General features: G+C 52.8%; 1 protein-coding gene across 2 annotated transcripts; it reads right to left on the bottom strand.

The window, feature by feature from the left end:
* Positions 1 to 941: 941 nt before the first annotated feature.
* SLC44A2 (solute carrier family 44 member 2 (CTL2 blood group)) lies at positions 942 to 25,679 on the bottom strand. Of its 2 annotated transcripts, none has more exons than XM_077787723.1 (22): positions 25,444 to 25,679; positions 22,093 to 22,141; positions 20,483 to 20,556; positions 20,272 to 20,356; positions 20,093 to 20,177; positions 18,572 to 18,688; positions 18,429 to 18,489; positions 18,177 to 18,300; positions 15,723 to 15,806; positions 12,214 to 12,326; positions 10,715 to 10,846; positions 8,865 to 8,964; positions 7,672 to 7,764; positions 7,229 to 7,313; positions 6,873 to 7,135; positions 6,697 to 6,791; positions 6,219 to 6,322; positions 5,819 to 5,892; positions 5,671 to 5,741; positions 5,437 to 5,525; positions 5,007 to 5,091; positions 942 to 3,422 (listed from the first exon to the last, which is right to left on the bottom strand). In XM_077787723.1, exons 1-22 carry the CDS (start codon positions 25,478 to 25,480, stop codon positions 3,316 to 3,318), a joined length of 2,127 nt encoding a protein of 708 aa, XP_077643849.1. In that variant the 5' UTR covers positions 25,481 to 25,679; the 3' UTR covers positions 942 to 3,315. The 2 variants fall into 2 exon arrangements, with proteins under 2 accessions (XP_077643849.1, XP_077643848.1); XM_077787722.1 differs by lacking the exon at positions 942 to 3,422 and adding an exon at positions 3,937 to 4,591.
* Between the last annotated feature and the right edge of the window lie 391 nt (positions 25,680 to 26,070).

Here is a 26,070-nt window from a genome sequence, read left to right as displayed (position 1 = left end):
ACGGGGGGTGGGGGGGAAGAGCGCGGCTGGCGCCGGCCAATCGGAGCGCGCGGCGGGAAGGTGATGGACAGGATGCACAGCGAATCGGAGAGGGCGGAGGGAGGGTGATTGACAAGGGGGCGGGGGGAGGATAAGAGGTGTGGGGGGCGGGCGCGGACCAATGGGGTGGGGCGGTGGGGGTGATTGACAAGGGGGATGACCAATGGGAGGCGGAGGGGGGAGGGTGGGGCGGGGCCGGGAGCGATGGCGGGAACGGGGCGGAGGGGACGCCGTGAGGGGAGCGGAGCCCGGGGCGACCTCCAGGAGGGGACGGGACCGAGCAAACCCCCCGAAACACCCGAGCCCAACCAAGGTTCCACCAGTAATATCCTTCTCTGACAAGGAGTGAAAAGCTTCGACCTCAAAGTGCCTTTTTTTGGAGGGGTTTGATGTCAAAATCGCCTTTTTACGGGGGCGACAACCTCAAAATCACCTTATTTAGAAGGGGTTGGGCCTCAAAACCACTTTATTTGGAAGGGGTTGGGCCTCAAAATCTCCTTTTTAGAAGGGGTTTGGCCTCAAAACCTCCTTTTTAGAAGGGGCTTGACCTCAAAAATGCAGATTTTTCAGTGACCTGACCTCAAAACCATTGAATTTTTGAGGGGAACAAGCTCAAAGATGTCATTTTGGGTTCATTTGAGCACAAAACCACCTTCTGCTTTTGATGACCAAGGGCACAACATTAAATAAGAGTCTGAAGGAGCACTTTGCTTTTTAAAATCCCCTCTCGGAGATTTTCCAACAATCCCCAGGGATTGTTGGAAAATTAACTCAGATCCAGCCAAAACTCCCCAAAATCAGTGACACCCCCCCGCCCAACTTCAAAATCAGCTGAATAAATGCTGAAATTGTTATTTTGGGGTGAAAAGTGGCGGAATGTGATGCCACACAACAGAACGAGGTCCAAACAGGCACTTTTTTATTGTCAGAACAGCGCAGAGACTCCGGAGTGTCACAGCACCTTTAAATGCTTCAAAAAACACACGAAAAAGGAGCATTTTCCTGTAAAACATCACCCCTGCGGGTTTAACAATTAATTTTTTTTTAGGATTTGGGGTTCTTTTCTTTGTAGGGACACAAGGCGCATTTTTAGACAGGGGGGGGAAAAAGCGTTGTTATTCCTAAATTCCATTATTTAATGCCTCAAATATAGAGTTTTATCCTGGAAGCAGGAACCCAGTCTTGGAGTGAAGCTTTTCTGGACACCAAATTCCCCCAGACAGCTGCCCTGGCTCTGAGTTTTCCAAAAAAAAAACCACCCTAATTTACAAGAATATTTCCCCTCACTGCTCCCCACCGCCTCTAAAAAGCCATTTGGGTTTATTTGTGATAAAAATCCTGAATTCTCCTCAAATCCAGTGCTGCTGGGGAGGCAGCCGAGCCAGCCCGGCTTCCCCAAATTTTCCCAAATTAATTTTCCCAAATTTCTTCTCTCCTTCACCACCCCTCCTTCCAGCCTTCCAAATTCCCGCTGCTCTTCGCCTTTTTGAGCAAATAAACCAAATTCCTGCCAATCTTCAGCTGTTTCCCACAGGGTTCCCACACCCAAAGGGTCAGGATTTAGGAGGGAAATGGCTGAAAATTGAGGAGAACATCCTGAGCAGAAATAAAACCAGATCCACCCTGAAACCTGCACAGGGAGGGGAAAAAAACCTGAATTATCCAGAAGGAGCATCAGGAGCTGCGGGACACGTGCTGGAGGTGCTGGAATGGCTGTAAGTGGAACAAGGTCTGGTGATTATTCCCTGAATTATTCCCACTTATCCCAAACAAGGAGGGTTTGCCTCTTTTTAGATTAATTTGATCTTTTCCGTCGAGCTTTAATTTTTCAGCTTTGTTTTTACCTTTCCCTTCGTTTTTCTGTCTTTCTCTTCACCTTTCTAGTTTTACCTTTTTCCTTCAATTATTATTTTTTTTGGCTTCAATTTTCCCTTGCGCTCCTCCTCTGCCCAGATGAAAAACGAGGTGGGGGAAAAAGGGAACATTTAGGGAGTTTTAAAAAGAAAAATTAGAGGAATCAGAGCGTTTGATTCCAGCTAGGGAAGCTCTGCCCGGCGGTGTCGCAGAAATTAAAACGTGCCCCCAGAAATTCACAGGAAAACTCCAAATAACCGCAACCAAAAACACCCTGGAAAAGCAAAATATACCAAGGCCCCCACCAAAATATTGGATAATGCCACAAAAACGTTCCCTGGGCGATACAAAACCTAAATTGGAATTGGGATTAAAAAAAAGCCAAAGGGATCCCTCGTGGGAACCCCCCCCCCCAGCCTGTGGGAGCTGGGAATTGTCCCCCAAAGCCTCAGAGCATTTTTAAAATATTTTTTTAACAAATGAGGCCCCACAAAAAAACCACAATTGTTGGTGCTGTGGCTGCAGCGGGTCTGAGGGTTAATTCTGTTACATTTTAGGCTTGAGTTAATTACATTTTAGAGTTAATTGACCGCTTTTCCACACCAAAAAAATCCCTTTTTCCCCCCTCCTGCCTGGTGGCCGGCGTTGGCTTTGCTAAAATCACCTGGAATTAAACCAAAATCCCCCCCCAGATCCATCCAAGCCCCTTCCCCATGTCCTGGGGTGGGATGTCCCAAATCCCCTGATGCGAGCGAATTATTTGGGAAACTGAGGAAGGGCTTTGCCCAAAATTGATGAATTTGGGGAACCAGACGCGCGTTTTGGGGGGGAATCTGTGGAAGCTGCAGGTCCTCGAGAGATGCAAGAGCTGGACAGAGCCAAATTCTGCTCACACCCCCTCGTTCCCCTCCACCTTCACCCCTCAGGAGTGGCTACAAAAGCAAAAATTAGCTTATCATTAAAAAAATTAATTAATTAAGGCGCAAACCAGGGCTCTCAGGTGTCGACAAAGGGCAGCGAGGGATGGGAAGTAATGCCAGCTCTCCGGGGCAGGGAATGCACAACAATTCCACATTTAGGGGAGCCACAAGGAAAACGCCCCGCCAGGAGCTGCTGGAACATTCCCAGCTCCTTCCCGCGCCCGAATCCGCTCGGATCCCCGAGGAAAGCTCTGCCCGGGACCAAAACGGGATCAAACACAATTCAACTCACTCTGGAGCCGCTCAGGAATTGGGATTTTCGCCCCAGGAGCGGCTCGTTAGCGGCGCCAAGCTCGTCGTCGTTACCAGCGCAAGGATTTGAGGCCGAGAATCGTCCAAAAAAAAAAAAAATCTGCATTTTCACCCATCCACCCGCGCCGCCAGGGGCGGTCCGAGGCGCGTGGAGAATTCCACGCGGGACGGGCGCGCCCGGGACGCGGCGCTACGCGTCGGGCTGGCCTTTGTTGGTCTTCTTGAGCAGCTTCCTCAGGTTTTGGGACATGAAGTAAGGCTTTTCCGCCGAGCCGTCGTTGCGCTCCAGGTCTTCCACTGCAAAGAGAAATCCCCGGCGCCACGGCGGGGGCGGATGTGGGGTTGGTGGGATGGAGGTTCCCAAGGTTAAACAAAGCCCCCGGGCTCGTCGAGGAAGGAGAAAAATGGGATTTTTCTCTCTCTTGACACAGCAAATCTATGAATGGGCCCGCGAGGATTGAGAAGAAAAAGGAAATTTGGGCGTTTTGTTTCTCATGGGGGAAAAGCTGAACAGAGCCAAGGGCAGGAGGGAACCCTCAGCTCTTCCCAACAGCTCTGGAGCCAATGCAGATTCCCCTCATTCCAACGAGGATTGAGGTTGGAAAATCCCAGCTGAGGTTGGAAAATCCCAAAACCAAACAAAGCCACAAAGCTCCGGGCCTGCAACGCCCAGGGGGTGTTTTGAGAGGGATTTGGATCCTTCTGGGATGGAAACGAGAGCATCAACACCAGGGCTTCGTCCTGGGAGAGTCTGGCTGGGAGCTGTGGCTGAAGCCGAGCCACAGGAGTTTTTTTTTTGAAAATTTGATCATTTTTGGGCCGTCTGGAGGAGAAATCCCGACCTGGGAAAGGGACAAGCCGGGCTAAAGCAGCGGGTGTGAAGTCAAAGCTCTGCAACCTCGCCCAGAATCCAAAATTTTGTGGTTTGCATAGAAACAGGGTGGGAGAAAAAGGGTGAGGAAACGGCAAGGAAAAGGCAAAGAAAGTCGGACTGCTCTTGGCTGAAGCAGAACCCAGAGGAAACACCCAGAAACCAGTTCGGGGTGGCGGAACCCACAAAGCCCTGCCCCTCCAGGCGGGACCCCTCGTGCCAGCCACGCCACGGAGATCTCGGCCTCAAAAAAAAAACAAACCCACGGCGACCATCTCCGGGCACCGCGCGCTCCTCGCCGAGCCCCCGGGGCGGGTTCTCCGGAGGTGGGACCACGGATTTTTGGGCAGGGAGGTAGATCGGACACCGTCGGGCACTGAGGGTCGGCACCCGCCACCCTCGAGGGACTTCCAGGGGACACCAGCGGCACCGCGGGGGTCGAGGGGGGCCGGGAGGGTCCCGCGGCCTCCGCCCTAGCCTTGGCTATCGGCGCTTTTGGAAGGTTCTAGGTGGCCCTTCAGGAGGATCTCGCTGAGCTCGGGGGACATGTAGTAAGGCCTCTCCGGAGATCCATCGTTTCTCTCCAGATCTTCACCTTTTTTTCCAGCCCCAGGAGGAAGCGGCGGTGAAGGGGGAAGAGCGAAAAGCGGTGGAGGAAGCAGGGAGAGAGGCAGGGCGGAGGTGGAGGATGGAGAAGGCGTGACCGGAGGACACGGGAAAGGCGGGAAAGAAGGGAAACAGGGAGGAAAAAAAAAGGGGAAATCGAGGTTAGTCGTAGTTAATTCCACCGAGCCCAAAGCACCAAAACAGAGGGAGAGATGCAGGAGCCCGTGACGGGCTGGGGCAAGGGGGTCTCTGCTGGAGCAGGTGAGAAGGCAGGTGAGGAAATCAGGAAAGGAAAAAGCAGGAGAAAAACCACACGGAGGGACCCCGGGATTGGGAGCGAACCCCCCAAACCGGCCGTTCTGGGGGCGAGGCTGAGGGGAGAGGAGGTTTCTGCTGCCACTCACAGAAGCAAAGGAAGAGGGTGTCCACGCACATGCCGTACACGCTGAAGAAGCCGTGGGCGATGAGGTAGGAGCCCACGATCACCGTCTGGAAGAGAAACCGCACGCTGACGCCGCGGCCGGAGCAGCAGGAGGAGGAGGAGGAAAGAGCTGAATCCCACATTCCCCAGAGGAAGGAGGAGAAGCGAACAGGGCAGGACTGTTCGGAGCAGCCCGAGCTGGGGACAAAAAGGCCTTCAAGCCACCACTGGATGGAGGCCAAAAGCGGGCCCCAACGGCGACCAACAAAAGGCTCGTTGCGCGGGCAACTGGGAAAACACCTCCAACAAAGGAGAGCCTTGAGGCGCCGGGCGTGGGGAGGGGTCGGCGCGGGGCGTCGCTGTCCTCTCCCTTCTGAAGTCACCCCAAAAAAAAGAGAAAAGGGCAGCCTCACCAGAATCGGGACCCAGTAATAATTCAGCGGCGGCGCCGTGTCCTGGACCAGCTTTATCCGGTGGGTGAAGAAGAAGAAGGCGAGGATTCCTGGGAGAGGAAGGGATGGATGAGGGTGGGCAAGATGGAAAACGGGGGGGTGGAAAGGAGCAGTTTCATGGGAGGGGTGGCTTGAACACGACCAGCAACGGCAGCTGGATGCCCCGAGGAGAAACTTCCAGGATCTGGCACTTACCCACGCTTCCCACGATGAGGAGCTTGCCGAGGAAGAAGAGGAAATCCGTGACTTTATCTAACACGGCCACCCTGGAGACAAGAGGGGGATGAGCCCCGAGTTCTGACAGCAGCAGCCAAGGTCTGGGGTGGTTCCCCCAGGATCTCACCTGATGATGTTCCTCATCAGCAGGAAGAACGCGTTCCGGGCCGAGGTGCAGAAGTTGGTGCCGTAGATGGCGATCTGCGGCGGAAAAATTGAAAAAATTGGGCGGAGGAGAAGAAAAACGGGGCTGCACCGAGTCCACCACCCACGGGAGGGTGCAAAATCCCACCCTGGAAGGGTTTTCTCATCCGCTGCCGGCTCAGGCATCGCCGAGACCCAGAGCTGGATACCCCCACCCGCAGAAGGTCCTCCCAAAAACCAACAGAACGTGGCTGTGGTCAAGGTTTTCCACCCAAAAGGCCGAAAAACACCGCAGAGCTCCGTGCTCCCGGAGACACAATTCCCGGGGGAAATCTCTGGGCAGCCCCAGACCTTCGAGGGCGTTGGTTTTGGGCGACTCTCACCATGATGTAGGCGTTCCTGTTGAGGAACTTGATGAATTTTTCCAGGCACCAGAAGCAGCACTTGAGGCAGCTCAGGAGGAATTTGGCAAACTTGTTCTCGGCAGCTGGAGGGCGCAGGGAGAGGGGTCGGCACCAAAGCCAGAGGGGTCGGATCTTCCAGGATCCGCTTTGAGGTCCCTGGTGAGACTTTTTTGCCACAATTCCCCCACCCAAGCCCTGCTCTCAACCCCCTCGGGCACCCCAAGGTGGGGCCCAGACCCACGGCCCCGCTCGGCGTTGACGTCTCCCGTCGCGCGGCGCGGAATTCCCCGGCACGCCGGGGCGGGCCGGCCGCGGTTCCTACCTCGGGAAAACTCTTCCCACCATCACGGAACGGTTTGGGTCGGAAGGAGACCGTGCAGCTCATCCCATTCCACCCCCTCCACCACCGACCGACCCCGCTCATCTCCCCCATCCCCATCCCACCGCCCCCCGGCACCTTTCAGCCGGTGGTCCAGGTACTCCAGGGTGACCCTGACGACCTGGACGACGGCCAGGACCAGCGAGCCGAAGGCCAGCGAGCCGGTGTGGTACCTAAGGATGGACAAACCACCCCGGTCACAAAAACACAAACCCCCAGAGCTCCCGGCCCCACCCCGGCGGGCACGGACGCACCGGAGCGCGCGGCCGAAGGCGGAGAAGAGCGGGAAGGCCGGCATGTCGTCGGGCTTCTTGAAGGCCCAGTAGTAGGAGGCGAAGGCGCCCGCCAGCGTCACCTGGCCCAGCGCGATGACGAAGTTGGCGAGCCAGAAGAACATGAAGACGTTGAAGAACTGGAGCACGACGAGGTACTTGTGGTAGGCGGTCTCGCCGCCGTAGAAGGCGAAGAGGCACTGGGCGTCGGGGCACAGCTTGGTGACGTTGCTGGCGTTGAAGGTCTGCAGAGGACACGGGACACAGGCGGTCAAGCCAGAACGGTGCCCCGTGGTGTCATCTCTGATGGGTTCCGAGTTGCCCCCGAGGTTCCTCACCTCGGGTTTGCAGGTCTGCCCGGAGAACGGGCACGCGGACTCGTTGAACACCTTGTAAACGGCCTCGTTGGAGGTGGACAGGAAGCTGCGGGCCGCCGTTAAGGAAACGCCGTTTTCCAAACCCGCCTTCGGAAACGGGACCCAACGTTTCGTCCCTAAACCCAAATCCAGGCTCCGCTTCGCTCTCCCCAAGCTCCCGCTGCTGCTCTTCCAGCCCAGGGGTGGTTTTGGGTTAAACCTCAAGAGATTCGAGGCGGATCCGCAAGCAGATCCTGCTCCGTGCCCGGGGAGACGCTGGGAACAGTGAGAGGAGGAGGAAGAGGAGGAGGAAGAGGAAGAGGAAGAGGAAGAGGAGGAGGAAGAGGAGGAGGAGGAGGAGGAGGAAGAGGAAGAGGAGGAGGAAGAGGAAGAGGAAGAGGAGGAGGAGGAAGAGGAGAGGATACACGGCGGTGCTGGCCCAGTAGGCGATGCAGAGGCACAGCAAGAAGAAGGTGCACAAGGGGAACAGCAGCGACGACATGACGTGACCGATGGCCCTGCCAGGAGATGGTTAAACCCCGGTTAAAAACCCGGTTAAAAACCCAGTTAAACCCGGTTAAACCCTGGTTAAACACCCAGTTAAACCCTGGTTAAACCCCGATTAAACCCTGGTTAAAAACCCAGTTAAACCCCGGTTAAATCCCGGTTAAAAACCCAGTTAAAAACCCAGTTAAACCCCGGTTAAAAACCCAGTTAAACCCAGTTAAACCCCGGTTAAAAACCCAGTTAAACCCCGGTTAAAAACCCAGTTAAACCCCAGTTAAACCCTGGTTAAACACCCAGTTAAACCCTGGTTAAACCCCGATTAAACCCCGGTTAAAAACCCAGTTAAACCCCGGTTAAATCCCGGTTAAAAACCCAATTAAAAACCCAGTTAAACCCCGGTTAAAAACCCAGTTAAACCCCGGTTAAATCCCGGTTAAAAACCCAGTTAAAAACCCAGTTAAACCCCGGTTAAAAACCCAGTTAAACCCAGTTAAACCCTGGTTAAACACCCAGTTAAACCCTGGTTAAACCCCGATTAAACCCCGGTTAAAAACCCAATTAAACCCCGGTTAAAAACCCAGTTAAACCCAGTTAAACCCTGGTTAAACACCCAGTTAAACCCCGGTTAAAAACCCAGTTAAACCCCAGTTAAACCACGGTTAAACCCTGGTTAAAAACCCAGTTAAAAACCCAGTTAAACCCAGTTAAAACCCCAGTTAAATCCCGGTTAAAAACCCAGTTAAACCCCGGTTAAAAACCCAGTTAAACCCCGCTTAAACCACGATTAAAAACCTGGTTAAACCCCAGTTATAAACCCAATTAAACCCCAGTTAAAAACCCAGTTAATCCCCAGTTAGACGCCATTTAAACCCAGTTAAAAACCCAGTTAAACCCCAGTTAAAAACCGAATTAAACCCCGGTTAAAAACCCAGTTAAACCCCATTTAAACACGGTTAAACCCCAGTTATAAACCAAATTAAACCCCGGTGAAAAACCCAATTAAACGCCGGTTAAAAACCCATTTAAACCCCATTTAAACCCAGTTAAACCCCATTTAAACCCAATTAAAAACCCAATTAAACCCTGGCACGATGGGCGCCGGTGGCCAGACCTGCTGGCCTCCTTGATGAGCGCGATGGCGATGAGGATCCTCTTGCGCAGGAACACGAGCAGCAGGACGATCACCAGCTCCAGCACGCTCAGGATGATCACTGGCAGGGGAAGAGAACCCCGGGCAGGGTGAGGAGCACTTTGCACCAACAATTTGGGTTATTTTCACTTCAGAACCGACGGATTTGGTCCTGGAGTGAAAACAACTTCCCCACGGAATCCCCCATGGCACCCAAATCTCCTCCCGGGAACATCCCACACTCCCCCGTGTGCAACTCGGATTTAATCAAATAAAGAGAGTTTCCAGCCAGGTAAAAAAGTTGGAGAAGAATGTAAATAATTATTTATCTCTGGTTCTGAAGTGAAAACAACTTCCCCACGGAATCCCCCATGGCAACGAAATCTCCTCATGGGATCATCCTGCACTCCCCCGTGTGCGACTCGGATTTAATCAAATAAAGAGAATTTCCAGGTAAAAAGCTTGGGAAAAAGCTGGAGAAGAATGTAAATAATTATTTATCTCTCTGTCGAGCACTTTGCACCAATAATTTGGGTTGTTTTCATTTCAGAAACAAAGGATTTGGTCCTGGAGTGAAAACAACTTCCCCACGGAATCCCCCATGGCAACGAAATCTCCTCATGGGATCGTCCTGCACTCCCCCGTGTGCGACTCGGATTTAATCAAATAAAGAGAATTTCCAGGTAAAAAGCTTGGGAAAAAGCTGGAGAAGAATGTAAATAATTATTTATCTCTCTGTCAAGGACTTTGCACCAACAATTTGGGTTGTTTTCATTTCAGAAACAAAGGATTTGGTCCTGGAGTGAAAACAACTTCCCCACGGAATCCCCCATGGCATGGAAATCTCCTCATGGGATCGTCCTGCACTCCCCCGTGTGCGACACGTATTTAATCAAATTAAGAGAATTTCCAGGTAAAAAGCTTGGGAAAAAGCTGGAGAAGAATGTAAATAATTATTTATCTCTCTGTTGTTCACATTGTTCCGTGCGTCGAGCACTTTGCACCAACAATTTGGGTTGTTTTCACTTCAGAAACAAAGGATTTGGTCCTGGAGTGAAAACAACTTCCCCACGGAATCCCCCACGGCACCCAAATCTCCTCCCAGGAACATCCCACACTCCCCCGTGTGCAACTCGGATTTAATCAAATTAAGAGAGTTTCCAGCCAGGTAAAAAAGTTGGAGAAGAATGTAAATAATTATTTATCTCTGGTTCTGAAGTGAAAACAACTTCCCCACAGAATCCCCCATGGCAACGAAATCTCCTCATGGGATCGTCCTGCACTCCCCCGTGTGCGACTCGGATTTAATCAAATAAAGAGAATTTCCAGCCAGGTAAAAAACTTGGGAAAGAGCTGGAGAAGAATGTAAATAATTATTTATCTCTCTGTCAAGGACTTTGCACCAACAATTTGTGTTGTTTTCACTTCAGAAACAAAGGATTTGGTCCTGGAGTGAAAACAACTTCCCCACGGAATCCCCCATGGCATGGAAATCTCCTCATGGGATCGTCCTGCACTCCCCCGTGTGCGACACGAATTTAATCAAATAAAGAGAATTTCCAGGTAAAAAGCTTGGGAAAAAGCTGGAGAAGAATGTAAATAATTATTTATCTCTCTGTTGTTCACATTGTTCCGTGCACCGAGCACTTTGCACCAATAATTTGGGTCGTTTTCACTCCAGAACCAACGGATTTGGTCCTCGCGGAGCTCTGTATAAAACCTGGAGCCGTGCATTTTGAATAAATCGGAATTTCACTCTCACCCCAAAAATCCACTGCCACCCCCACTTCCCGTGCCCCATCCCGGCTCCCACCCCAATTCCGGGCGCTTACGGAACGCCAGCCACGTCTGCCGCAGGTGGAGGTAGACACGGAGGTCGGTCTGGAAGCCCAAATCCGTCAGGGACACATCCGAGCCCGCTTCCCCTTTCAGCTTGGCGTATTCCATGTAACAGTGGAAGATTCCTGGGGGAAAAAATCAGAAAATTCTCTTTTTTTGTTCAGGAAAAGCAGAGCCGGACGCTGGGAGTTCAACTTGGCGTATTCCATGTAACAGTGGAAGATTCCTGGGGGAAAAAATCAGAAAATTCTCTTTTTTTGTACAGGAAAAGCAGAGCCGGACACCGGGCGTTCAACTTGGCGTATTCCATGTAACAGTGGAAGATTCCTATGGAAAAAAAGTGGAAAATTCTCTTTTTTTGTACAGGAAAAGCAGAGCCGGACACCGGGCGTTCAACTTGGCGTATTCCATGTAACAATGGAAGATTCCTATGGAAAAAATCAGAAAATTCTCTTTTTTTGTACAGGAAAAGCAGAGCCAGACGCCGGGCGTTCAACTTGGCGTATTCCATGTAACAGTGGAAGATTCCTATGGAAAAGAAGTGGAAAATTCTCTTTTTGGAAAGGTAGGAAAGGAGAACGTGGGGATAAAAAAAATCCATGGAGAGGAAGGAAAGGAGAATGTGGGGATTCAAAAATTCATGGAAAGGAAGGAAAGGAGAACATGGGGATTAAAAAATTCCATGGAGATTTAGGAAAGGAGAACGTGGGGATTAAAAAATTCCATGGAGAGGAAGGAAAGGAGAATGAAGGGATAAAAAAAAATCCATGGAGAGGAAGGAGAATGTGGGGATTAAATTATTCCATGGAGAGTAAGGAAAGGAGAACATGGGGATAAAAAAAATCCATGGAGAGGAAGGAAAGGAGAACGTGGGGGTAAAAAAAATCCAGGGAGAGGAAGGAAAGGAGAACGTGGGGATAAAAAAAAATCCATAGAGAGGAAGGAGAATGTGGGGATTAAAATATTCCATGGAAAGGAAGGAAAGGAGAATGTGGGGATTAAAAAGTTCCATGGAGAGGAAGGAAAGGAGAATGAAGGGATAAAAAAAAATTCCATGGAAAGGAAGGAGAAAGTGGGGATAAAAAAAATCCATGGAATGGAAGGAAAGGAGATCGTGGGGATTAAAAAATTCCAGGGAGAGGAAGGAAAGGAGAATGTGGGGATAAAAAAAAATCCATGGAAAGGAAGGAAAGGAGAACGTGGGGATTAAAAAATTCCATGGAGATTTAGGAAAGGAGAATGTGGGGATATAAAAATTCCATGGAGATTTAGGAAAGGAGAATGTGAGGATTAAAAAAATTCCATGGAAAGGAAGGAAAGGAGAACGTGGGGATTAAAAAATTCCATGGAAAGGAAGGAAAGGAGAACGTGGGGATTAAAAAATTCCATGGAAAGGAAGGAAAGGAGAACGTGAGGATTAAAAAATTCCATGGAGATTTAGGAAAGGAGAACGTGGGGATTAAAAAATTCCATGGAGAGGTTCCGGGCTCACCGTATGCCAAGACCAGGATCACCATCACGATCATCACCCACACCATGAGCCCGGCCAGGAAGCGCAGCAGGACGATGAAGATGAGGCTGGCCACCATGGCCATGACGAGACCTCTGCGGGAGGAAGGCAGGGACGTCTTCCTCGCCCCCAAAAATCCCCCGAAAATCCAAAAAAAATCCCCCAAAAATCCCCCTGAAAATCCAAAAAAAATCCCCAGAAAATCCAAAAAAAATCCCCAGAAAATCCAAAAAAAATCCCAAAAAAATCCCCCGAAAATCCCCCGAAAATCCTACAAAAATCCCCCAAAAATCCCCCGAAAATACCAAAAAAATCCCCCGAAAATCCCCCGAAAATCCCCCAAAAATCCTACAAAAATCCCCCAAAAATCCCCCCGAAAATCCCCCAAAAATCCCCTGAAAATCCTACAAAAATCCCCCAAAAATCCCCCCGAAAATCCCACAAAAATCCTACAAAAATCCCACAAAAATCCCCCAAAAATCCTACAAAAATCCCACAAAAATCCCCCCAAAAATCCCCCAAAAATCCTACAAAAATCCTCCAAAAATCCTACAAAAATCCCCCAAAAATCCCCCCAAAAATCCCCCAAAAATCCTACAAAAATCCCACAAAAATCCCCCGAAAATCCACTGAAAATCCTACAAAAATCCCCCAAAAATCCCCTGAAAATCCCCCGAAAATCCAAAAAAAAATCCCCAGAAAATCCCCCAAAAATCCCCTGAAAATCCTACAAAAATCCCCCAAAAATCCCCCCAAAAATCCCCCGAAAATCCGCCGAAAATCCTACAAAAATCCCCCGAAAATCCCCTGAAAATCCTACAAAAATCCCCTAAAAATCCCCCCAAAAATCCCCCAAAAATCCCCTGAAAATCCTACAAAAATCCCACAAAAATCCCCCCAAAAATCCCCCGAAAATCCTACAAAAATCCCCCGAAAATCCCCCGAAAATCCGCCGAAAATCCGCTGAAAATCCTACAAAAATCCCCCAAAAATCCCCCGAAAATCCACTGAAAATCCCCCAAAAATCCCCTGAAAATCCACCGAAAATCCTACAAAAATCCCCAGAAAATCCCAAAAAAATCCCCCGAAAATCCCCCGAAAATCCGCTGAAAATCCCCCGAAAATCCCAAAAAAATCCCCAGAAAATCCGCTGAAAATCCTACAAAAATACCCCAAAAATCCCCCCAAAAATCCGCTGAAAATCCTACAAAAATCCTACAAAAATCCCCCAAAAATCCCCCAAAAAATCCCCCAAAAATCCCCCAAAAATCCCCTGAAAATCTGCTGAAAATCCTACAAAAATCCCCCAAAAATCCCCTGAAAATCCCCCAAAAATCCCCCAAAAATCCCCTGAAAATCCCCCGAAAATCCAAAAAAAATCCCCCAAAAATCCCCCAAAAATCCCCTGAAAATCCCCCGAAAATCCTACAAAAATCCCCCGAAAATCCCCCAAAAATCCCCTGAAAATCCCCCGAAAATCCAAAAAAAATCCCCCAAAAATCCCCCCAAAAATCCCCCGAAAATCCGCCGAAAATCCTACAAAAATCCCCCGAAAATCCCCTGAAAATCCTACAAAAATCCCCTAAAAATCCCCCCAAAAATCCCCCAAAAATCCCCTGAAAATCCTACAAAAATCCCACAAAAATCCCCCCAAAAATCCCCCGAAAATCCCCCAAAAATCCTACAAAAATCCCCCAAAAATCCCCCCAAAAATCCCCCGAAAATCCACTGAAAATCCTACAAAAATCCCCCGAAAATCCGCTGAAAATCCTACAAAAATCCCCCGAAAATCCCCCAAAAATCCTACAAAAATCCCCCAAAAATCCCCCCAAAAATCCTACAAAAATCCCACAAAAATCCCCCCAAAAATCCCCCGAAAATCCACTGAAAATCCTACAAAAATCCCCCAAAAATCCTACAAAAATCCCACAAAAATCCCCCCAAAAATCCCCCGAAAATCCACTGAAAATCCTACAAAAATCCCCCGAAAATCCCCCAAAAATCCCCCAAAAATCCTACAAAAATCCCCCAAAAATCCCCCCAAAAATCCCCCCGAAAATCCACTGAAAATCCTACAAAAATCCAAAAAAAATCCCCAGAAAATCCCCCGAAAATCCGCCGAAAATCCTACAAAAATCCCCCAAAAATCCCCCCAAAAATCCCCAGAAAATCCCCCAAAAATCCCCCAAAAATCCCCCAAAATTCGGGGAAGCCACGGCGGGGACGGCGCCGCCCGCGATCCGCTCGGTGGGAACGGAGGGGGCGGCGAGAATTGGGAATTTTGGGGGATTTTGGGAACTTTTTGGATGTTTTGGTGGATTTGGGGATTTTTTTGGGGATTTTTGGGGGATTTGGAGATGTTTTGGGAGGAGATTTTGGGGGATTTTGAGACATTTGGGGGGATTTTTGGGATGTTTTGGGGGATTTGGGGGATTTTTGGGATGTTTTGGGGGATTTTTGGGATGTTTTGGGGGATTTTGGGACGTTTTGGGGGATTTTTGGGGGAGGTTTTGGGGGATTTTGGGAGGTTTGGGGACATTTTGGGGAATTTTGGGATGTTTGGGGGATTTTTTCGGGGGTTTGGAGGAAGGTTTGGGGGGATTTTGGGGGATTTTGGGGGGATTTGGGTTCGTTTTGGGATGCTTCGGGGGGTTTTGGGGGATTTTGGGATGTTTTGGGGGATTTTGAGAGAATTTGGGGGATTTTGGTACATTTTGGGGGAGGTTTTGGGACATTTTGGGGGGAGGTTTTGGGGGATTTTGGGGGATTTTGGTACATTTTGGGGGAGGTTTTGGGACATTTTGGGGGGAGGTTTTGGGGGATTTTGGGGGAAATTTGGGGGGATTTTTGGTACATTTTGGGGGGAGGTTTTGGGGAATTTTCGGACGAGGTTTTGGGGGATTTTGGGATATTTTGGGGGGAGGTTTTGGGGGATTTTCAGACGAGGTTTTGGGGGATTTTCAGACGAGGTTTTGGGAGCTTTTTGGATGAGGTTTTGGGGCATTTTGGGACATTTTGGGTGGAGGTTTTGGAGAATTTTCGGACGAGGTTTTGGGGGATTTTCAGACGAGGTTTTGGGGGATTTTGGGACATTTTGCGCAGAGGTTTTGGGGAATTTTCGGACGAGGTTTTGGGGAATTTTCAGACGAGGTTTTGGGGGATTTTGGGACATTTTGGGGGAGGTTTTGGGGAATTTTCGGACGAGGTTTTGGGGAATTTTGGGACATTTTGCGCGGAGGTTTTGGGGAATTTTCGGACGAGGTTTTGGGGAATTTTCAGACGAGGTTTTGGGGAATTTTCAGACGAGGTTTTGGGGAATTTTCAGACGAGGTTTTGGGGAATTTTCAGACGAGGTTTTGGGGGATTTTGGGACATTTTGCGCGGAGGTTTTGGAGAATTTTCGGACGAGATTTTGGGGAATTTTCAGACGAGGTTTTGGGGGATTTTGGGACATTTTCGGATTCTTTTTTCCCCCCCTGAGTTTTGCTCACATGATGATCCAGTACCAGGACACCGTGTAGTCCTCGAAGATCTTCATGGCCAACTGCCGCGCCTCCAGCACCACGTTGGCGTTCCTGCAGGGAAACGCGCAGCGCCACCGAGCCCAGGAGCCCCGAAAAGGCAAGAAAACGCCCCAAAAAATCAACAATTACACCAAATTACAGCCCAGGGACTCACTAATCCTTCCATCAGGTCAAAAAGGTGGAGGAACGCTAACGAAGCGGCTCCTAACGAGGCCACCAGCATAGAGGACTCACTGGTCCTTCCATCAGGTCAAAAAGGTGAAGGAACGCTAACGAAGCGGCTCCTAACGAGGGCCACCAGCCCAGGGACTCACTGGTCCTTCCAGCAGGTCAAAAAGGTGGAGGAACGCTAACGAAGCGGCTCCTAACGAGGGCCACCAGCCCAGGGACTCATTAGTCCTTCCAGCAGCTCCAAAAGGTGAAGAACGCTAACGAAGCGGCTCCTAACGAGGGCCACCAGCCCAGGGACTCATTAGTCCCTCCAGCAGCTCCAAAAGGTGAAGAACGCTAACGAAGCGGCTCCTAACGAGGGCCACGAGCCCAGGGACTCATTAGTCCTTCCATCAGGTCAAAAAGGTGGAGGAACGCTAACGAAGTGGCTCCTAACGAGGGCCACCAGCCCAGGGACTCATTAGTCCTTCCATCAGCTCCAAAAGGTGGAGGAACGCTAACGAAGCGGCTCCTAACGAGGGCCACCAGCCCAGGGACTCATTAGTCCTTCCAGCAGCTCCAAAAGGTGGAGGAACGCTAACGAAGCGGCTCCTAACGAGGGCCACCAGCCCAGGAACTCACTGGTCCTTCCAGCAGCTCAAAAAGGTGGAGGAACGCTAATGAAGCAGCTCCTAACGAGGGCCACCAGCATAGAGGACTCACTGGTCCTTCCAGCAGCTCAAAAAGGTGGAGGAACGCTAACGAAGCGGCTCCTAACGAGGGCCACGAGCCCAGGGACTCACTTGGCCAATTCCAGCAGCTCCAAAAGGTGAAGGAACGCTAACGAAGCGGCTCCTAACGAGGCCACCACCCAGGAAGTCTCACCTTGGTCCCTCCATCAGCTCCAAAAGGTGAAGGAACGCTAACGAAGCGGCTCCTAACGAGGCCACCAGCCCAGGGACTCATTAGTCCTTCCATCAGCTCAAAAAGGTGAAGAACGCTAACGAAGCGGCTCCTAATGAGGCCACCAGCCCAGGAACTCTCACCTTGGTCCCTCCATCAGCTCCAAAAGGTGGAGGAACGCTAACGAAGCGGCTCCTAACGAGGCCCACCACCCAGGAACTCTCACCTGGCTCCCTCCAGCAGCTCCAAAAGGTGAAGAACGCTAACGAAGCGGCTCCTAACGAGGCCACCAGCATAGAGGACTCACTAATCCTTCCAGCAGCTCCAAAAGGTGGAGGAACGCTAACGAAGCGGCTCCTAACGAGGGCCACCAGCCCAGGGACTCATTAGTCCTTCCAGCAGCTCCAAAAGGTGAGGAACGCTAACGAAGCGGCTCCTAACGAGGGCCACCACCCAGGAACTCTCACCTGGCTCCCTCCAGCAGTTCCAAAAGGTGAAGAACGCTAACGAAGCGGCTCCTAACGAGGGCCACCACCCAGGACCTCTCACCTGGCTCCCTCCAGCAGCTCCAAAAGGTGAAGAACGCTAACGAAGCGGCTCCTAACGAGGGCCACCAGCCCAGGGACTCACTTGGCCAATTCCATCAGCTCCAAAAGGTGAAGAACGCTAACGAAGCGGCTCCTAACGAGGGCCACCACCCAGGAACTCTCACCTGGCTCCCTCCAGCAGCTCCAAAAGGTGAAGAACGCTAACGAAGCGGCTCCTAACGAGGGCCACCAGCCCAGGGACTCACCTGGCTCCCTCCAGCAGCTCAAAAAGGTGGAGGAACGCTAACGAAGCGGCTCCTAACGAGGGCCACCAGCCCAGGGACTCACCTGGCTCCCTCCAGCAGCTCCAAAAGGTGAAGGAACGCTAACGAAGAGGCTCCTAACGAGGGCCACCAGCCCAGGGACTCACCTGGCTCCCTCCAGCAGCTCCAAAAGGTGAAGAACGCTAACGAAGCGGCTCCTAACGAGGGCCACCAGCCCAGGACCTCTCACCTGGCTCCCTCCAGCAGCTCCAAAAGGTGAAGAACGCTAACGAAGCGGCTCCTAACGAGGCCCACCACCCAGGAACTCTCACCTGGCTCCCTCCAGCAGCTCCAAAAGGTGAAGAACGCTAACGAAGAGGCTCCTAACGAGGGCCACCACCCAGGAACTCTCACCTGGCTCCCTCCAGCAGCTCCAAAAGGTGAAGAACGCTAACGAAGCGGCTCCTAACGAGGGCCACCACCCAGGAACTCTCACCTGGCTCCCTCCAGCAGCTCCAAAAGGTGAAGAACGCTAACGAAGCGGCTCCTAACGAGGGCCACCACCCAGGAACTCTCACCTGGCTCCCTCCAGCAGCTCGGTGACATTCCTGCGGCGCCCGCGCCCGTCGTCGTAGGTGGTCTCGTTGCCCACCATGATCACGCCCTGCTTGGCCTGGATGGCTGGGAAGCATCTCCGTGCCACTGGTGGGACACGGGTGGGCACGGCTCAGCTGGGAAAATCCCAAATTCCCAAACTCCCCCCGGCAGGACCCCCCAAAAACCCCCAAATCCCGACGGATCGTTAACGAGCTCGTTAATCCCGGACGTACGCGGGGTGCTGGGAATGAGCATGGCCGGACACTCCTTGTCCCTCAGCACTTCCAGGGGAGCCTGGGTGGGGACAACGAGGACAACGTCAGCGCTCCAGGCGGGAATTTTCGGGATTCCGGGAATGCCGACGGGCGCGACCGACCTTCTTGGAGTTCTTGGAGTCGGGGGTGCAGAAGTTTTGGAAATATCCCAGCGAGGCGGCGCTCCCCGAGGCCGTCAGGTAGGTCAGGAACCGGTCGGGACATCTGCTGACGCAGATCTGCGCGGGAAGGGGGCACGGCCGTGGGGATTCCGTGGGGATTCCGTGGGAATTCCGTGGGGATTCCGTGGGGATTCCGTGGGGGATTCCGTGGGGATTCCACGGGGATTCCGTGGGGGATTCCGTGGGGAATTCCGTGGGGGATTCCCTGGGGGATTCCCTGGGGGATTCCATGGGGATTCCGTGGGGATTCCGTGGGGGATTCCGTGCGGATTCCGTGGGGATTCCGTGGGGGATTCCGTGGGGATTCCACGGGGATTCCGTGGGGATTCCATGGGGATTCCATGGGGGATTCCGTGGGGAATTCCGTGGGGAATTCCGTGGGGATTCCGTGGGGATTCCGTGGGGGATTCCGTGCGGATTCCGTGGGGATTCCGTGGGGGATTCCATGGGGATTCCACGGGGATTCCGTGGGGGATTCCATGGGGGATTCCGTGGGGAATTTGGGGAACGCCATGGCAGACCCAAATTCCATGGGGGATTCCGTGGGGGATTCCGTGGGGAATTCCGTGGGGGATTCCGTGGGGAATTCCGTGGGAATTCCGTGGGGAACACCATGGCAGACCCGAATTCCGTGGGGAATTCCATGGGGAATTTGGGGAACGCCATGGCAGACCCGAATTCCGTGGGGAATTCCGTGGGAAATTCCGTGGGGGATTCCATGGGGGATTCCGTGGGGATTCCGTGGGGATTCCGTGGGGATTCCGTGGGGATTCCGTGGGGGATTCCATGGGGAATTCCGTGGGGATTCCGTGGGGATTCCGTGGGGATTCCGTGGGGAATTCCATGGGGATTCCATGGGGGATTCCGTGGGGACTCCGTGGGGGATTCCGTGGGGATTCCACGGGGATTCCGTGGGGGATTCCATGGGGGATTCCGTGGGGAATTTGGGGAACGCCATGGCAGACCCGAATTCCGTGGGGAATTCCGTGGGGGATTCCGTGGGGATTCCGTGGGGATTCCGCGGGGATTCCGTGGGGGATTCCGTGGGGATTCCGTGGGGAATTTGGGGAATGCCATGGCAGACCCGAATTCCGTGGGGAATTCTGTGGGGGATTTGGGGAATGCCACAGTCCTGGGGAGTTGCAGGCCTGAATTCTGTGGGGAATTCCGTGGGGAATTTGGGGAACACCACGGCAGACCCGAATTCCATGGGGAATTCCGTGGGGAATTTGGGGAATTTTGGGAACACCACAGTCCTGGGGGGCCGCAGACCCGAATTCCATGGGGAATTCGCCGTGGTTTGGGTGGGCTGCAGGCCCGAATTCCATGGGAAATTTCGTGGGGAATTTGGGGAACGCCACAATCCGGGAGGGCTGCAGACCCGAATTCCGTGGGGAATTCTGGGGAATTTTGGGGAATTTGGGGAATTTGGGGAATTTTGGGAACGCCGCTGGGCCGTACCTGCGTGGTGGGGCACTGGAACTCCAGCAGCACCATCGGGCTGGCGCACTTGACGATGTCGAAGTAAAAAAGGAACGGTTTGTTCCTGCGAAACGAACCGAAACCGCCCGGTTTTTGGGGGAAAACCGCGAGGAATAATTTTATTTTTTTCCTTTTTTGGGGAGGGGTCCGGCTCTCACTCGTTGGGGGTCCCCTGCTGCCCGCAGAACTGCCCGCGGCTGTCCGTGGGGTGGATCACCTTGCGGGGGTCTCCGTGGGTCCAGGCTGGGGGGCGCAGGAGGGTGAGGCCGGGGTCAAGACCACCCCCCACCCACCCCAACCCCCCCACCCACCCACCCCCACCCCAACCTCTGCAGCCCCCAGACCCCTCCGGAGACCCCCAGGACCTACCCACGACGCCGACCACCACGTAGGCCACGATGGCCACCAGCAGCAGGACGCAGCAGACGACGTCGGTGCAGCCCCTGCGGCGGGGACAGCAAGGGGGGACCCTCGGTTGGGGACCCAGGATTTGGGGACCTTCGGTTGGGGACCCTCAGTTGGGGACCCTTGGTTGGGGACCCTCGGTTTGGGACCCTTGGTTGGGGACCCTCGGTTTGGGGACCCTCGGTTTGGGGAACCTGGATTTGGGACCCTCGGTTTGGGGAACCTGGATTTGGGGATCCTCAGTTTGGGGACCCTCGGTTTGGGGAATTTGATTTGGGGACCCTCGGTTGGGGACCCTCAGTTGGGGACCCTTGGTTGGGGACCCTCGGTTTGGGACCCTCGGTTTGGGGACCCTGGATTTGGGGATCCTGGATTTGGGGACCCTCGGTTTAGGACCCTCGGTTTGGGGAACCTGGATTTGGGGATCCTCGGTTTGGGACCCTCGGTTTGGGACCCTCGGTTTGGGGAATTTGATTTGGGGACCCTGGATTTGGGGATCCTGGATTTGGGGACCCTCGGTTTGGGGACCCTCGGTTTGGGGAATCTGATTTGGGGAATCTGATTTGGGGACCCTCGATTTGGGACCCTCGATTTGGGGAACCTTGGTTTGGGGAATTTGATTTGGGGATCCTGGATTTGGGGATCCTGGATTTGGGGACCCTCGGTTTGGGACCCTCGATTTGGGAACCCAGGATTTGGGGATCCTGGATTTGGGGACCCTCGGTTTGGGGAATTTGATTTGGGGAATTTGATTTGGGGATCCTGGATTTGGGGATCCTCGATTTGGGGACCCTCAGTTGGGGAATCTGATTTGGGGACCCTCGGTTTGGGGAATTTGATTTGGGGACCCTTGGTTTGGGACCCTCGGTTTGGGGACCCTCAGTTGGGGACCCTCGGTTGGGGACCCAGGATTTGGGGACCCTAATTTGGGGACCCTGGATTTGGGGACCCTGGATTTGGGGACCCTCGGTTTGGGGAATCTGATCTGGGGAACCTCGGTTTGGGACCCAGGATTTGGGGACCCTAATTGGGGATCCTGGATTTGGGGACCCTCGCTTTGGGGACCCTGGATTTGAGGACCCTTAATTTGGGGACCCTTAATTTGGGGAGGACCCAGGATTTGGGGAGGACCCAGGATTTGGGGACTCTGGATTTGGGGACCCTCAATTTGGGGACCCTCGGTTTGGGGACCCAGGATTTGGGAACCCAGGATTTGGGGAGGACCCTCGATTTGGGGACCCGGATTTGGGGACCCGGATTTGGGGACCCGGATTTGGGTGACCCTGGATTTGGGGTGACCCCGGATTTGGGGGATTCCCTGATTTGGGGTGACCCCGGATTTGGGGTGACCCCTGATTTGGGGTGCCCCCGGATTTGGGGTGACCCCGGATTTGGGGACCCGGATTTGGGGTGACCCCGGATTTGAGGACCCCGGATTTGGGGTGACCCCGGATTTGGGGGATCCCCAGATTTGGAGACCTGGATTTGGGGTGACCCCGGATTTGGGGTGACCCCGGATTGGGGGACCCGGATTTGGGGTGACCCCGGATTGGGGGGACGGGGGCTCTGCCCACCTGTCGTAGATGGGCCCTTTGAAGGTGGGGTCGTATTTCTGCGGCGTTCCTGCGGGGAGGAAGAGGAGCGGCCGTGGGGAAGGGCAGCGGCGGGAGGAAGGCTCTGCTCATCCTCCTCATCCTCCTCTTCATCCTCATCCTCATCCTCATCTTCCTCATCCTCCTCATCCTCCTCGTCCTCCTCATCCTCATCCTCCTCGTCCTCCTCATCCTCCTCATCCTCATCCTCCTCGTCCTCCTCATCCTCGTCCTCATCTTCCTCATCCTCCTCGTCCTCGTCCTCCTCCTCGTCCTCATCCTCTTCGTCCTCCTCATCCTCCTCGTCCTCCTCATCCTCATCCTCCTCGTCCTCCTCATCCTCCTCATCCTCATCTTCCTCATCCTCATCCTCCTCGTCCTCATCCTCCTCGTCCTCCTCATCCTCCTCATCCTCATCCTCCTCGTCCTCCTCATCCTCATCCTCATCTTCCTCATCCTCCTCATCCTCATCCTCCTCCTCCTCCTCGTCCTCCTCATCCACATCCTCATCCTCCTCTTCATCCTCCCCGTCGTCCTCATCCTCCTCCTCCTCCTCCTCCCACAGAAACACCCCAAACCCCACAGAAAAACGCCAAATCCAATGGAAAAACCCCAAATCCCAGGTAAGCACCCCAAATCCCAGGGAAAAACCCCGAATCCAAGCCCAAATCCAAGGGAAACACCCCAAATCCAACCCCAAATCCCATGGAAACACCCCAAATCCAAGGGAAACACCCCAAATCCCAGGGAAACACCCCAAATCCCACAGAAAAAACCCCAAATCCCAGGAAAACACCCCAAATCCCAGGGAAACACCCCAAATCCCAGGGAAACACCCCAAATCCCACGGAAAAAAACCCAAATCCCATAGAAACAACCCAAATCCAAGGGAAAAACCCCAAATCCCACCAGAAACACCCCGAATCCAAGGGAAACACCCCAAATCCCACCAGAAACACCCCAAATCCAATCACAAATGCCACAGAAAAACACCAAATCCCAGGGAAACACCCCAAATCCCAGGGAAACACCCCAAATCCCAGGGAAACACCCCAAATCCAACCCCCAATCCAATCTAAAAGCCCCAAATCCCATGGAAACACCCCAAATCCCACAGAAACACCCCAAATCCCACGGAAAAAACCCAAATCCCACAGAAATACCCCAAATCCCATGGAAGCACCCCAAATCCCATGGAAAAAACCCAAATCCCAGGGAAAAACCCCAAATCCCAGTGAACACCCCAAATCCCAGGGAAAAACCCCAAATCCTACGAAAACACCCCAAATCCCACCAGAAACACCCCAAATGCCGGGGATATTTTTGGGGGGGATCATTTGCTTTGGGATATTTTTGGGAGGGTTCATTTACTTCGGGATATTTTTGGGGTCTCGTTTCCTTTGGGATATTTTTGGGGTCTCCTTTGTTTTGGGATATTTTTGGGGGTTCATTTTCTTTGGGATATTTTTGGGGCCCCATTTTCTTTGGGATATTTTTGGGGCTCGTTTGTTTTGGGATATTTTTGGGGGTTCATTTTCTTCGGGATATTTTTGGGGTTCGTTTGTTTTGGGATATTTTTGGGGTCTCGTTTGTTTTGGGATATTTTTTGGGTCTCATTTACTTTGGGATATTTTTGAGGGTTCGTTTCCTTTGGGATATTTTTGGGGGTCTCATTTCCTTTGGGATATTTTTGAGGGTTCGTTTCCTTTGGGATATTTTTGGGGTCTCATTTAATTTGGGATATTTTTGGGGCCCCGTTTCCTTTGGGATATTTTTGGGGCCCCATTTTCTTTGGGATATTTTTGAGGGTTCATTTTCTTCGGGATATTTTTGGGGTCTCGTTTCCTTTGGGATATTTTTGGGGTCTCGTTTTCTTTGGGATATTTTTGGGGTCTCGTTTGTTTTGGGATATTTTTGGGGCCCCGTTTCCTTTGGGATATTTTTGGGGTTCGTTTGCTTCGGGATATTTTTGGGGTCTCATTTTCTTTGGGATATTTTTGGGGTTCGTTTGTTTTGGGATATTTTTGGGGTCTCATTTACTTTGGGATATTTTTGGGGTTCATTTTCTTCGGGATATTTTTGGGGTCTCATTTTCTTCGGGATATTTTTGGGGCCCCATTTTCTTCGGGATATTTTTGGGGTCTCATTTTCTTCGGGATATTTTTGGGGTCTCGTTTGTTTTGGGATATTTTTGGGGGTTCATTTTCTTCGGGATATTTTTGGGGGTTCGTTTCCTTTGGGATATTTTTGGGGGTTCATTTTCTTCGGGATATTTTTGGGGCTCGTTTGTTTTGGGATATTTTTGGGGTCTCGTTTCCTTTGGGATATTTTTGGGGTCTCGTTTACTTTGGGATATTTTTGGGGCCCCGTTTCCTTTGGGATATTTTTGGGGGTTCGTTTTCTTCGGGATATTTTTGGGGTCTCATTTTCTTCGGGATATTTTTGGGGCCCCATTTTCTTCGGGATATTTTTGGGGTCTCATTTTCTTCGGGATATTTTTGGGGTCTCGTTTGTTTTGGGATATTTTTGGGGGTTCATTTTCTTCGGGATATTTTTGGGGGTTCGTTTCCTTTGGGATATTTTTGGGGGTTCATTTTCTTCGGGATATTTTTGGGGCTCGTTTGTTTTGGGATATTTTTGGGGTCTCGTTTCCTTTGGGATATTTTTGGGGTCTCGTTTACTTTGGGATATTTTTGGGGCCCCGTTTCCTTTGGGATATTTTTGGGGGTTCGTTTTCTTCGGGATATTTTTGGGGTTTGTTTCCTTTGGGATATTTTTGGGGGTTCGTTTCCTTCGGGATATTTTTGGGGCCCCATTTTCTTTGGGATATTTTTGGGGGGGCTCCGTTTTCCGGGGGGCCGCTCTCCCCTCTCCGAACCCCCCGAACCCCCGGAACCGATCCCGGGCCAGCCCCGGGGCCGCCGCTCCCGGTGACGCCGCGGAACCGCCGGAGCCGGTTTTTATCCCGGCCGCGGCTGCCGGGCCGGTCCTGCGGTTACCGGGGAGCTTCACCCCAAAATCCCCCAAAAAACCCCCAAAAAACCAACCGCGGGCCCCCCAAAAAACCGCGGGGGGGGGGGGGCGCGGCCGATTTTACTTTCGCTTTTTATCTCCCGGTTTTCCGCCCGGTTTCGGTTCGTTTTTCCGCCTTTCCGTTTCTCTCCTCCCGCCGCCCGCCCGTAGGAACGCCCCAAAACCGCCGGTAACCCCCCAAAAAAACCCCCCGGACCCACCGGGAGCCCCGAACGGAGCCCCCCGACCCCCCAAAAAATTCCCCCGAGCTCCGGTCGCCGTTCCGACCCCCCCAAAATCCGCCGCCCCCGCCGCCGTTACCGTGTTTGCCGTAGTAGTTGTCCCCGTGTCCCCCCATCCCGGACCCGTTCCCGTTCCCGTTCCCGTTCGCACCGGGCTGGGCAGGGCTCAGGCGACCCCGCCCCAAAATCCGCCCTCCGGGGCACGAACGGGAGCCAAGCCCCGCCCCGGGAGCGGCGGAGCCCCGGTGCACCGGGGAGAGCGCGGAGGAGCGGGCACCGGCACCGGGGGGCAGCGGGGAGAGCTCCGGTCCCGGGGTTACCGAGAATTCACACACCGGGGCAAAGCGAGGAGCTCCGGTACCGGGGTTACCGGGAATTCAGACACTGGGGCAAAGCGAGGAGCTCCGGTCCCGGTACCGGGAAGCTCCGGGGTTACCGGGGGATTCAGACACGGGAGCAAACAGAGGAGCTCCGGTACCGGGAATCTCCGGGGTTACCGGGGGATTCTGGCACCGGGGCAAAGCGAGGAGCTCCGGTACCGGGGTTACCGGGAGATTCAGGCACCGGGGCAAAGCGAGGAGCTCCGGTCCCGGTACCGGGAAGCTCCGGGGTTACCGGGGGATTCAGACACGGGAGCAAACAGAGGAGCTCCGGTCCCGGGAATCTCCGGGGTTACCGGGGAATTCTGGCACCGGGGCAAACCGAG

This window comes from Lonchura striata, chromosome 21 (assembly GCF_046129695.1).
Source record: "Lonchura striata isolate bLonStr1 chromosome 21, bLonStr1.mat, whole genome shotgun sequence".
Taxonomy (NCBI): domain Eukaryota; kingdom Metazoa; phylum Chordata; class Aves; order Passeriformes; family Estrildidae; genus Lonchura; species Lonchura striata.
Note: the sequence above shows the minus strand (reverse complement) of the source record. Positions and strands in the feature narration are given on the sequence as shown.

What these genes read in the sequence shown, in the direction of transcription:
- SLC44A2 (XM_077787722.1), bottom strand. Translation starts at nt 25,480, where the DNA reads ATGGGGGGACACGGGGACAACTACTACGGCAAACACG. An exon ending in GAGCTGCTGGAGGGAGCCAG is followed by an intron (nt 15,807 to 18,176) that starts GTGAGAGTTCCT and finishes GTTTCCCTGCAG; the next exon opens with GAACGCCAACGTGGTGCTGG. An exon ending in GGCAGACCTGCAAACCCGAG is followed by an intron (nt 7,136 to 7,228) that starts GTGAGGAACCTC and finishes TGTCCTCTGCAG; the next exon opens with ACCTTCAACGCCAGCAACGT.